Source organism: Psammomys obesus, unplaced genomic scaffold (genome assembly GCF_907164565.1).
Source record: "Psammomys obesus unplaced genomic scaffold, mPsaObe1.curated_primary_1811, whole genome shotgun sequence".
NCBI lineage: Eukaryota > Metazoa > Chordata > Mammalia > Rodentia > Muridae > Psammomys > Psammomys obesus.
This window is the reverse complement of record NW_026585687.1, coordinates 1679052-1693381: the sequence shown is the minus strand read 5'-3', so window position 1 is coordinate 1693381 and position 14330 is coordinate 1679052. Positions and strand designations below refer to the sequence as shown.

Genomic DNA, 14330 nt, shown 5'->3' with positions numbered 1-14330 from the left:
TACTGGCATAGAAACAGAATGGTGGATCAATGGAATCGAATAGAAGACCCTGAAATAAATCCACAAACTTATGGACACCTGATTTTTTACAAAGATGCCAAACCCATACAATGGAAAAGATAGCATCTTCAACAAATGGTGCTGGTCTAACTGGATGTCTATGTGTAGAAAAATGCAAATAGATCCATACTTAATCACCCTGCACAAAACTAAAGTCCAAGTGGATCAAAGACCTCAACATAAAACCAGACACACTAAACCTGTTAGAAGAAAAAGTAGGTAAGAGCCCAGAACTCATTGGCACAGGAGACAACTTCCTGAACAGAATACCAACAGCACAGGCTCTACAAGCAACAATTAATAAATAGGACCTCATGAAACTGAAAAGCTTCTGTAAAGCAAAGGACACTGTCGTCAATACAAAACAACTGCCTACAGACTTGGAAAGGATCTTCACCAACCCTATATCTGACAGAGGGCTAATATCCAGAATTTATAAATAACTCAAGAAGTTAAACAGCAGCAAATCAAGTAATCCAATTACAATGAGGTACAGATTAAACAGATAGTTCTAAATAGAGGAATATCAAATGACAGAGAAACACTTAAAGAAATGTTCAACGTCCTTAATCATAAGGCAAATGCAAATCAAAACGACCTTGTGATTTCACCTTAAACCTTACACAAGATGAAAAACTCAAGTGACAACACATGCTGGAGAGGTTGCAGAGAAAGGGGAACCCTCCTCCACTGCTGGTGGGAATGTAAACTTGTACAACCACTTTGGAAATCAATCTGGTGCTTTCTCAGACAATTAGGAATAGCGCTTCCTCAAGATCCAGCTATACCACTCCTAGGCATATATCCAAAAGACACTCAAATATACAACAAGAACATTTGCTCAACCATGTTTGTAGCAGCTTTATTTGTAATAGCCAGAATCTGGAAATAGCCCAGATGCCCCTCAGTTGAATGGATACAGAAATTGTGGAACATTTACATAATGGAATACTACTCAGCAATTAAAAACAAGGAAATCATGAAATTTGCAGGTAAATGGTGGGGACTGGAAAAGATCATCCTGAGTGAGGTATCCCAGAAGCAGAAAGACACACAAGGTATATACTCATTCATAAGTGGATATTAGACATATAATATAGGATAAACTTACTAAAATCTGTACACCTAAGGAAGCTAATCAAGAAGGAGGACTCTGGCTAAGATGCTCAATCCCCAGTCATAAAGGCAAAGAGGATGTACATTGGAGGAGGGAGAAAACAGGGAACAGGACAGGAGCCTACCACAGAGGGCTTCTGCAATGCTCTACCCTGTAATGTAACAAGGCGATGCTGAGACTCATAGCCAATCTTTGGGCAGAGTGCACGGATTCTTATGAAAAAAGTGGGAGATAGGAAAACCTGGAGAGGACAGGAGCTCCACAAGGAGAGCAGCAGATCCAAAAAATCTGGACACGGGGGTCTTTTCTGAGACTGATAATGTTGGGATCAGTAAGCAGGCACTTCTATGGCCAGCTCCAAGGGACCTGATAGACCGGTTATCAGGCATTTGTAAAGACACCCTGACCACCTGGAATTACCTGCGCATGCCCTTGATCACCCTATAAGAGAACTGGAACCCTCCCCCCTCTCTCTCTTCTCCCTCTTCTGCTCCCTCTCTCTCTTCTTCCTCTTCTGCTTCCTGACTCTCTCTCTTCCTCTTCCTCTGTTCTCCTCTCTCTCCCGCTCTCTCTCCCTTTCTCTGTCTCTGCTCCCTTCTCCCCCCTTCCCCTAATAAACCTCCCACGTGGAACCGATCTCGTGGCATGATTTGTAGCCCGCGTGTAACCTTCACATTCGCACGTTTCCTAACAGATACTCCAGCCAAGGACCACTCATGGAGATGGCCTGGAACCCCTGCACAGAGGTAGCCCATGACATTTCAGTGTCCAAGTGCGTTCATAGTAATGAGGACAGGGACTGTCTCTGACATGAACTGATTGGCCTGCTCTTTGATCACCTCCCCCTGAGGGGGGAGCAACCTTACCAGGCCACAGAGGAAGACAATGCAGCCACTCCTGATGAGATCTGATAGACTAGAATCAGAAGGAAGGAGAGGAAGACCACCCCTATCAGTGGTCTTGGGGAGGGGCACGGGTGGGAAAAAGAGAGGGAGGGTGGGATTGGGAGGGGAGGAGGGAGCTACAGGAGGGATACAAAGTGAATAACTGTAATTAATAAAAAAAATTTAAAAAGAATGCTATAATGTGTACAACATGTTTTGATAAAATCTCCCTCCCACTACCTCTCCTCCAACTTCTTTTACCGCCCACCAATTTTTTCCATCTTCTTGTACTCTTTTTGTTAAAGAAGCAGTATAATATGTAGGACCTCTATGTATGTATATGGGTGCAGGACCACCCACTGGAGTGTGAAGAGTTTGGTAAGGATCACATCCTTGAAGAAAGCTGACTTTGCCTTCCCCAGCTGCCACCAACTGCCAGTAGTTCCTCAAGTGGGAAAGTGGAGCCTCTTGGGCCTGTCCCCAGTACATGCTGGGATTTTGGATGGCTTAGTCTTGTACACATCTTCTGAAACTGTAACACTGTGAATTCTTATGTGCAAAAGCCCTGTTGTGTCAGAAAGCAATGTTTTGGAACAGTCCTCAACAACCTCTGGCTCTTACAATCTTTCTGCACTCCCTCCATGAAAGTTCCTTAGCCTTGGCAGGAAGGGCTATGATATAGATATCCTATTTAGGGTTAAACTCTCCTCTGAGACTTAAGAAAATAAAAAAGTTCACTCTTTTGAAGTTATAGAAAGTGAAACAATTTCCCAATAAAATAATCAATAAAAAGTATGTTGCAAAACATTGTGTACTGACTACTTCTTTGTGTTTGACAAAGCACCTGGGGCTGTTTTACAAATATAGAATCTGATGTCTTTGGTTGTTTACATAGGATGTAACTGAATAAGACAAAGATTTCACTGTATACCTTCCCCTACCTCAAATTTTGAACTGTGTGAATATCTTTTTACAAGAAAGACATTTTTTTACATTTTTAGACATTGCTGAGCTGTCATGTTTACTGTGTTCATGAATCTATATAAACATTTAACGGTGAGAACATGTGGAGCGATCCACACCTTTGACATGAAGAGGTGAAAAATGAAATGTATATGTGGAGTAAACATTTGCCTTTTATGCTGCATTTCTTGAATTTTAAAATGAGGTTTTATAATCTCATGCATAACCAGTCTTGTATTAAAGGGCTGGGACTGAAAGAGTAGATGTATGAGAGGTTGGACCTTGTGAACTTAGTATTGAATTACCTCATTCTCTTTAGTCTTTTTGATGCATTGAGATAAGACCATGCCATTCAAGGACTTGGAGTGAAACACTAAAGTGACTTTCCATCGTGTAACATGCTCTGTGGAGAATACTAAAACTGAGCTGTTTAAAAGGCAAAAAGTATGAGAAGACAGACAGGAGAGTCATGTGTACAGCTGTTTCAAAGGTATAACGTATAATTTGCAAACTGTGTAGTCAGTGGAGCTACTGAAAAGAACTTTGGATTTAGGATCAGAAGTCCTGTATTTAAGGTCAGGCTACACATTACTGACTGTGTGACCTTGGTTAATGAACTATCTGTCTCTGACCTACCCTATACGGTTGTCTATATCAACAAAGTTATTAAGAAAATAAAATAATGTAACATATATAAAAATATATTGTAGGCAGCCCAGATGGCTCAGTGGGTAACGGTGCTTGCAGCCAGGCCTGATAACTTGCATTCTATCCCAGGAACCCATATGGTAGAAGGAGAGGACTGACTCTCACAAGTTGTCCTTTGAATGTCACATGTGTGCTATATCATGTACACACACACACACACACACACACACACACAATTAATAATTTTTGGGAAAAGCATGTTATAAACTCTAATGAAGTGTAAATTGTCTCATAGCATTTTTAGCACCCATGGTGGCAGAGATAATGGCAACTGGCTAAAATATTGTTTTATATATTATTATAAAAGAGTTCCTCTCTGTACTTGCAGAATCACATGAAAACTTTGAAAGGCTATAACTTCTGAAAGTCTTTTGTTCAAAATTTGTTGTTCTGCATGTATTCTTGTCTGTGAATGGGACAATAGTAGCAGTCAACATTTCATAGTAATAGCAGAAAGTACATAATAATAGGACGAAGAGTGAGACATGTATTGCTTATTTTTGTTCTTTTAAACTCTGAAAAATGGATTAAAAGTATAAACCTTTTTTTTTTAATTTCAGTTATCTACCTCATACTCTATCATGCCATTTTTGTGTTCTTTGCATGGACCTACTGGAAGTCTATCTTTACACTCCCACAGCAGCCAAACCAGAAGGTAAGAATATTTGTTTCTTCACAAAGTTAAAAACAAAAGAAACTAAAGATACCAACAAAACAAGAACAGGACAAAGGAGAAAGAAATAACCATTCCATTCAAAAGAAACTTAGGCTGTTTTGTTGTTGTTTTGTTTTGTTTTCAGACAAGGTCTGATTGTATTGCCCTACCTGGTCTTGAACTCCTAGCCTCCAGCAATCCTCCTTCACCTCTCTTGAGTAACTGGGACTTCAGTGACACACCACCTTGATCTGCTTAGTGTAAACGAAAAGGGATTCACTCAGAGGAATTAATGAAGGGTATTCTAAGCTATTGAAGGAGTTTGCGCAATCAGCAGCCTTGGGTATCTTCAAGACTAGGAAACCACAGTCTGCAATGGGAATCTGATTAAAACTAGAAGCCACTTCGATTCTGAGACCTCATCTAGTTCAATTCTATGAAATTGTATTATTTTATAATGGTATCCAGCAAATGAAAACTAGAAGGCAACTCTAAGAAAAATTCAATGATTAATCCAACTTTTTAAAGCTATGCTCTCTTGAATCCAGGTGTTTCTTGCACTGTTTTAAAGAGTTCAGAAAAGTGATCATCTCAGGCATTTATTGCCTGTAACCACTTTAAAACAAATTAGATTTAGAAGTAGAAAGAAACAATGGTAGAGACCTTACCAAAGCTATTAACACAGAAAAAAACAATACTGTTCTAAAATCATCTCCTTTGTGGATCAAGACAACACAAAAGAAAAAAATTAAAGCACAGGGAAAGGTAGTAATACAGAAAGAAAATAATGAACAAATTGCCAAGTATCTTTTCTACTAAATGCTTAAATTATAAATGGATTATTATATCCAGTTAAAAGGCTGAGATTTCTAGACATGGTCGCTCATCTTATAATCCTAAAATTCTAGAGGCTTGAGACAGGAGGATTGCCACAAATTTGAAAGCAACCTAGGCAATACAGTGAGACTTTATTTCAAAAAAATTAAAAAAAAGTCAATAACACTTAAAGTATTATGGGACAAGGAGTAGTGGTGCCATGTTTACTACTGGCACTCTGTAGGAAGAGGCAGGTAGATATCTGTGAACATAAAACCCACATGTACTATAGCTACATAGTGAGGCCCTGTTTCAAGAAAATGTATTATAAAAGCCCGAGATTAACAACATAGATTAAAATTAGATCTATATTTACTCTCTGTATAATAGAGTTGGCATTAGTACCAGAGACATGAATAAGTTGACAATAAATGGATATATATAGATATATATAAAGCAAATAATAATCAAAAGAAAGCAAGGGTATCTATTTCAAACAAGCAACTTTCATAAAGTAGAAGGGAAGGGAAGGAGGGAAGAGAGAGAGGGACTGGGGTTGTGGTTCAGAGATACAGTGCTTCTCTGGCAAGTGTGAGGCTCTGTATTTGATTTTACTTTCGGAGAGTTAAGTCAAACATAAGAGAAAAAGAAATACAAAATGTACTGACAAAGGGGTTAATGTGCTTTATGTGGGTCTGTGATAGAGCATTTAGCTAACAGGTTGTTGGATTCAGTCTCTAGCACCACAACAAATAAAGGGTTAGTTGATCAATATGTTAAAGCTATTTTAAAAATGAACCTGAAAAATAAGCAAAAGCTAAACAATTCCATTCTGCAATAACAGTAAAAAAAAAAAAAAAAAAAAAAAAAAAAAAAAAAAAAAAAAAAAAAAACAACAACAACAACAAAACAACCATCAGTTATTGATGGAAACAGATGCAGAGACCCACAGCCAAACATCAAACAAAGCTCCTAGAATCTTCCACACGATTGTAAGAGGGTTGTAGGAGCCTACACAACCCACAAAATCAACTAAGTAGGGCCTGTAGGGGCTCACAAACTGATGTGACAATCATAAAAACTGTGTGGGTCTTTCCTAGGTCCTTTGCATATATGCTATGGTTTATTGTTTGGGGTTCTTCTGGGGCTCCTAAGAGTGGGAGTGGGGCTTGTCTCTGCCTGCTTTTGCTACCTTTTTTGTCCTACTGGGTTGCCATGTCTAGTCTTGATATGAGGATTTGGGCCTAGTCCTACCGCAATTTGATATGTCATATTTGATTACTATCCCTGGGAAGCCTGCCCTTTTCTGAAGAGAGAGGAATGAGGAGTGGATGGGAGGGGGGCTTGGTGGGGAGGAGAGAGGGGAAACTGCATTCGGGATATAAGATGAAAAAAGATTTTTAAAAACACATTTAGTCCTACATGTTCAGTAGTGAATAGAGCAAGCAGACAGAGGATCAAAAAGAAGTAAATGGTCTGAAAGGACACACGTTAAGCAATCTACTCCCAAATAGAAGAATGTAGGTTTTTTTTCATATTGCTTGTAGAACATTTTCCAATGCAGACAATCTAGTAGACCATCATAGAAGTTGATACATTTAAAACATTGAAACCTTATAAAGTACTTTTTTTTTAATGCAGTGAAATAAAACCAGAAGTTAAGAAAACAAAGAAAACTACAAATTCACAAGTGTGGGGAAATTAAGCACACTCTTTTTTTTAGTTCTTGGACTATTTCTTATAATGTATTTTGATTGTATTCAGCTCCACCCCAACTCTTCCCAGATCTAACCCCATTCCCTACCCACCCAACTTCAATTCTTCATACTTAAAAAAAAAATATTGAGTCCATTTGTGCTGCTCATGTACTACTCTTTAATGTTTGGGCATCCACTGGAATATGGATTCTTTCTCTTCCAGAAGCTATCAATTGCCAATATCCTCAGCTATAGATAGGACTTCTTGCCCCCTCCCTTCTCCAAGCTAGGATTCGGTCTGTCTTAAGCCACCACGAGAACTGTGAGTGCATATGTGCAACAACCTTACTGTGTATGAAAAACACTGCTTTAATGTATACATCCACCACCACTGAGTCTTACAGTCTTCCTGGCCCCTTTTCTTCAGTGATTCCTGAGCCTTGGGAGAAAAAGATGTAAAATGGCTGTCTCATTATGGCAGTCTCTTATTCTATGTACCTTGACCATTAAGCACAATCTGAACCAATGGATCAAATAAGAAATGACGGGAAAATTTAAAAAGACTTTGGGAGAAATGAAAGTGAGACATGGCATAATAAAGTTTATAGGATACAATCAAGCAGAAAAATTATAGTTGTAAAAACACTTAAGTGAATAAATATCACAATCTATTTTGATGTTTTAGAGAACCATATAATGAAGTGATATAAGGCCAATTTGACAGAATGACAGTTAGCAGGGAAATAAACCAAACAGTAAATTTACATTTACATATTTTATATCCCAATTGTAACCCTCTTCCTTGTCTCCCCTGGTCCCGCCCTGCCTCCCTCTTCTCCCCATCCCCCTCCTCTAGACCACAGAAAGGGGGAGCCCTCACTGCCTACCATCTGACCCTAGCTTATCAAGTCTCATCAAATTTGCCTGCATCCTCTTTCTCTATGGCCTGGCTAGGCCACCCCACCTCGAAGGAAGTGATCAAAGGGCAGGCATCAGAGCTTATGTCAGAGATAGCCCCCACTTCCCTTAGTAGGGAACCCACATGGAGACTAATCCACATGGGCTACATCTGAGCAGGGGATCTAGGTACTCTCCATGCATGGTCCTTGGTTGACACTGCAGTCTCTGCAGAGCCCCCTGGACCCAGATTTGTTGCCTCTGTTGGTCTCCTTGTAGAGTTCCTGTCTCCTCCAGGTCCTTATATCCCCGGACTCTTCAAGACTCCCAGTGCTCTGCCCAAAGTTTGACTGAGTCTTAGCATCTGCTTTGATCACTTGCTTGGTGGAGTCTTTCAGAGGACATCTATAGTAGGCTCTGGTCCTGTTCTCTCTCTTCAACTACTTCTGGTATCTTTTATTTCTCCTTCTGAGTTAGAATTAAGCATCCTCCGTAGGGTTTTCCTTGTTATTTAGCTTATTTAGGTCTGTGGAATGTAATATGGTTTTCCTGTGTTATATGGCTAAAATCTACTTATAAGTGAGTATATACCATGTATGTAAAAGAAAATATTTTCAATTCATGCATCTGCTCAGAATACATAATGAATTCTTGTAATTCAGGAACTAAAGTTAACACAATTGTTAAATACGGAAAGATCTTGAATGATTTTTTTTTTCTCCAAAGAATATATACAGTTAACTGTTGAGGATACGAAATGTTCGTGAGCACTACTACTAATTTAAAGAGATTCAAATCTAGACACAAAAACCACCAAGAAGAAAGACATTAAGTGAATAAACAAATGAATTAATGAAAAATGGCAAGTGTTTATAGAATGCCAAGCATTAACGATTCTTCCAAATGTGACTAGGAATATAAAATAGCAGATTGCTATGCGAAATAGTAATGCTTTCTCTCATAAGGTTAAATATGGAGTGACTATGTGACCCAGAAATTCCATTCATAGGTATGTAGTCAAAATAATTGAAAGAAAGCTTTCAAATATATGTACACAAATTTCTTTATATGCTACAAGGTTTTTATTTATTTATTTATTTAATCACTTACGGCCTGATTCCAGCCCCCTCCCTCTTCTCCTTCATTAGTCCTGCCCTCAGGTTCCCCTCCTCCCATTGTTCCCTCTCTTTCTCAGAGAAGGGGAGGCCTCCAAAGGGTACCAACCCACCCTGGCACCTCAAGTCTCAAGGACTAAGCATATCTTCGCCCACTGAGGCCATACAGGGCAGTTCAGCGAGGAGAAAGTGAAACAGAGGCAGGCCATGGAATCAGAAACAGTCCCTACTCACATTGTTAGGGGACCCACATGAAGACCAAGCTGCATATCTGCTGCATCTGTGTAAGGAGTCTATGTATAGCCCATGCATGCTCTTTGGTGGTTGACTCTGCACAAATCTTTACTGCAGCACTTATCACCATAGGCAAAAGATGAAAACAACCCAAATACTGACCAGTAGAAAAATAGATGGAGGGATATGTCTGCATTGTATATCCATGCATGCCAAGATATTATTAGCCATAAAAGGAAATGCAGTACTTACATATGATACAACATAGATGAACCTTGAAGTGTGGTAATTGAAAGACCCCAGACACCAAAGGCCATATTGTTTTCCAGGCAAATTCATAGACAAAACTCCATACAACAAATACTGGTTATAGTCTGCCTAGAGATTAGAGAATAAAGAACGACAGCTTTATAAACAAAATATTTTCTCCCTGGGTGATGAAATGTTTTGGAACTAGATAGTTTTGTTTTTTTTTAATTAAATTTTTATTTTTTATATTATTTACAGTTTACTTTGTATCCCAACTGTAGCCCCCTCCTTCATTCCCTCCCAATCCCACCCTCCCTCCCTCATCTCCTCTCTGTTCCTCTCTTAAATCCACCAATAGGGGAAGTCCTCTTCCCCTTCGATCTGACTCTAGCTTATCAGGTCTCATCAGGACTGGCTGCAATGTACTCCTCTGTGGCCTAGCAATGCTGCTCTTCCCTTATGCGGGGAGAGAGGGAGGTCAAAGAGCCAGCCACTGAGTTCATGTCAGAGACAGTCCCTATTCCCCGTACTAGGGAAACCCACTTGGATACTGAGCTACCATGGGCTACATCTGAGCACTGATTTAGGTAATATCCATGTATGGTCCTTGGTTGGAGAATCAGTCTCATAAAAGACCCCTGTGCCCAGATATATTTGGACCTTGTGGAGCTCCTGTCCTCTCCAGGTCATACTAACTCCCCCTTCTTTCGTATGATTCCCTGCACTCTGCCCAAGGTTTGGTTATGAGTATAAGGTACATTTTATAGTGCATTTAGCACACTCATACTGTGTACAAACAAAACTACCTATGGTGTAACAGAGCAGATGTAGATAGTTTTGTTTGTAAACAGTATGACTGTGCTAAATGCACCATAAAATGTACCTTATAAAATAAAATGCCATGTTATATTAATTTTAGCTTAATAAAAATTAAGTATCCCTCTCATATTTGTGAAAGATTTTAGGTCAGTAGAAAGGCTAAGTCGTTAGAAATTTTGTAGACCTAAACTTGATGAAATAATCTTAGGTTTTAATCAAGTATTGCAAATGTCTAATGCTCTGACTACATCTTTAATATTTTAAATTTGTAAAAATGTAAGGAGAGTTCTTTGGGTCTACTTAATAGCTACAATATTAATTTCTCTAATACAACATTCCAATCAGTCACCAGTTGCTTCATACAAAATGCAATTATTAACTTACTTCTTTATAATCCTTAATATGAGGCTTACATAGTGCCAGAAAAATGCTGTCTGTGCCAGACATCTTGTTCTAAACTATTTGTCGACTGACCACAAAGTATTTGTCACACGGGAGCTCCACAAGGTCTAAATATATCTGGGCCCAGGGATCTTTTCTGAGACTCATACTCTAATCAAGGACCATGAATAGATATAACCTAGACCCCCTGCCCAGATATAGCTCATTGCAGCTCAGTATCCAAGTGGGTTCCCTAGTTAGGAGAACAGGAACTGTCTCAGACATGAACTCAGTGGCTGGGTCTTTGACCTCCCCCTCCCGAGGGAGGAGCAGTCTTGCTAGGCCACAGAAGAGGATATTGTAGCCAGTCCTCATGATACCTGATAAGCTAGGGTCAGGTGGAAGGGGAGGAGGACCTCCCCTATCAGTGGACTTAGAGAGGGCCAAGAAGGAGATGAGGGTGGGAAGGAATGAGGGAGGGGACTACAGCTGGGATACAAAGTAAATAAACTGTAATTAATTTAAAAAATAATAAAGAAAAAAAAGAAAAGATTTCCAAATTTAAAAAAAAGTATTTTGTCACAACTAGATAGAAACAACTCTGCCTGTGTCCTTCAAATGGTGCACAACCCCATGAGAAAGTTACATTCACAAGGATTCCTCAAAGAGTAAAGCACTACCATGAGGCGCTTTCAATTATCAACATTTAAATGAAAATTGAAAAATTTGTATTTTTGTGTTAGTATTATTGTACTTATAAGAACAAAACAACCAGGTTGTTCTTGGTCAATTTACAATATTTACTTTTATAGGATGCATCCACTACACAACAGAACTCAGGGCTAAGAGGTAAAGGCTTATAAATGTACCATATTTGTTGTGACAGCCTTAAATGTCCCCCATGGCTTTCCGTATTATCTAAGGAGGACATTTAATTCTCACTCTGATTGAATTAGCCTGATACCATTACATGCACCATGGGTATAGTTCTATTTTTAATTCATTTTCAAACATTTATTTATTTATTTACTTGTGTGTGTGTATACATGCACACACCTAATCTGAACATTCTTGTACCTATCTTTTGATATATTTCACCCACATGTATTTATTGTCTTGGCTAATCTAACTAGGAGTAAAACTGCTACGTCACACCAAAGACATACATTTCACCTTATCTAGTACCTAAGTTATCCAAACTGGGATTATAAATTCACACTTCCACCAAGATCTCTTTCCCTCAAAATGTACCATGAAAAAAGTAAGGGGAAAGGTACTTTTTGTTTAAAAAATATTCAACAGTCTGGCATGGTGGCACATGCCTGTAATCCCAGCACTCGGGGAGACAGAGGCATGTGGATCTCCGTGAGTTCAAGGCTAGTCTGGTAAACAAAGAGAGTCCAGGACAGCCAAGGATAAACAAAGAGACCCTGTCTCAAAATAGAAAGAAAAATGTTCAAGAGTAAAATCTGTAATATATAAAAAAAATTGCCAAAATTCAGCATAAAAAGACAATAACCTATTTTTTTTCTCATCTTTATTAACTGTTTGAGAGTTGCGTATAACTTTGATCACATTCACCCCTCCCATATTCCTACTAGATCCATCACCTCAACCTATCTTTCCACCCACTTATGTCCTCTTTTTTTCTCTTTAAAACCATCAGCTGTCATTTGTGTTAGTCATATGTGGCCTTCACTGGAGCATAGCCAAGGGAACTGACTAAAACCCTAATTATTTTAGTGGACAAAAGACTTGAATAGGTATTTCAAGAGAATACTCCAAATGGCCCAATAAAGTCTTGAAAAGATGTTCATTATCACTAGTAGCTGTGAATGTACTGAGTAAAAGCACAATAAGGTACTACATACTAAGAGTTAAAATTCAAATGACTGGCAATATCAAATAGATTTACATGATTAATAATTAGAATTTTAAATGGTACTTTGTATTTCTATTCTTCTGCAATCTTCTGAAATAAATATCATTTCTTTTATTTTACAGAGCAAGTTTAGATCAAGAATGTCTAACTTTCCAGTTATTTTCTATTTTCTCTGTTCATGATAAGGCTAAAACCATAAATTCCCACATAGACCCTTTCCTTTTTTACCTGTCTACCCTTTTGCATAAACCAAAGAAAAGTTTTTTCAGTCTATGTTACTTTGAAAAATAAATGGGAAGACCTCCAGAAGCTCCCTGCGCAGTGTAGCTGTGTTTGTGACCTATACGAGTAGGCACTATGGAACCAGTCTATCAGTCCAGTGGTGTGCAGAAACCTCCAACATGTGGAGCCCACTCATATCCTGATACCCAGAGGCCATGAAGACAAGTACCGATTTTTCAGCAGCAGACTAGTGCAGTCAAAATGTCTTTTCCCCCACATTTGAATTGCCCTCCCATGGGAATCCCAACATTTCCTCTAAGGATCCCACCCCACAGTTTCTTGGCTTTCCTCCAGGGACACCAATGATTTTTGTACCAATGAGTATTATGGCTCCTGCTCCAGCTGTTCTATTTATTACCTACCGTGTCATGGTTGGGAAGCATTTCGGAGCAAGAAAGGATCATCCAAACTTAAAATTAAAAGAAAATGATGAAAATTGTGGTCTTACTACTGCAGTTTTTGTTGGCAACATTTCTGACAAAGCCTCAGACATGCTAATATGACAGCTCTTAGCTAAATGTGGTGTGGTGTTGAGCAGGAAGAGAGTACAAGGTGCTTCTGGAAAACTTCAATCTTTTGGATTTTGTGAGTATGAAGAGCCTGAATCTACTTCCACCCCTGTGCTTCTCAGATTATTGCATGACCTTCAGACTGGAGAGAAGAAACTACTTGTTAAAGCTGCTGCAAAGACAAAGGCACAGTTTGATGAATGGAAAGCAAAGAAGAAAGAGTCTAATGAGAACACGAGACCAGAAACTGTCACTAATGATGATGAAGAAGCCTTCGATAAAGAAACAAAGAGAAGAGACCAGATGATTAAAGGGGCTATTGAAATTTTAATATGTGAATATTCAAGTGAGCTAAATAACCCCTCACAAGAGTCTGACTTTCATCCCAAGAAGAAGAAGAAAGAGAAGAAAGATGACATTTTCTGTAGATTTCCAGTGGTCCCACTAATCACTTACCCACACATCACCAAGAAGGATATAAATGCTATAGAAATAGAAGAAGACAAAAGAGATTTGATATCCCCAGAGATCAGCAAATTCAGAAACACACACAAGAAACTGCAAGAAGAGAGAAAAGAAGAAAGAAAAACAGGAAATTGTGAAAGAACGGGGGGGGGCGTGAAAGGGGATGAGAAAAGCGAGAATGGGAATGAGAAAGGGAAAGAGAACATGAATGAGAAAAGGAAAAAGAATAGGTGGGAATGAGATTGGGATAGGGATCATGACTGCACAAAAGAGAGAGACCGAGATCTAGAGAGGGATCCAGACTGGGATCAAGAAAGGAGCTCACACTAAAATAAGGATCAGAGCAAATCAAGAGTAAAAAGCACATACATGAAAGGGAACAGGAGAAAGAGAGAGTGAGAACAGGAATGAGAAAGAGAATGTGAGTGAGAGAGAGAAAGACAACAGGAGCATGAAAGAGAAAAAGACAAGAAAAGAGACAGAAGAAGATGAACATGCATATGAACGAAGAAAACTACTATAGAAAGAGGCTGCTTATCAAGAGCACCTTAAGAACTGGGAAATCATTTCCACCAGCAATGAAGGAGAGTTCCCCTT

At 38.9% G+C, this 14330-nt stretch overlaps 1 protein-coding gene across 2 annotated transcripts in view; it reads left to right on the top strand.

The window, feature by feature from the left end:
- The window catches only part of Zdhhc15 (zinc finger DHHC-type palmitoyltransferase 15), a 139032-nt gene that overhangs the window by 57742 nt on the left and 66960 nt on the right, over positions 1-14330 (top strand). For both annotated transcript variants that reach the window (XM_055592528.1, XM_055592518.1), the window contains exon 3: positions 4293-4387. In XM_055592528.1, the coding sequence (XP_055448503.1) occupies positions 4293-4387 (95 nt within the window). The remainder of the gene's footprint in view (positions 1-4292; positions 4388-14330) is intronic.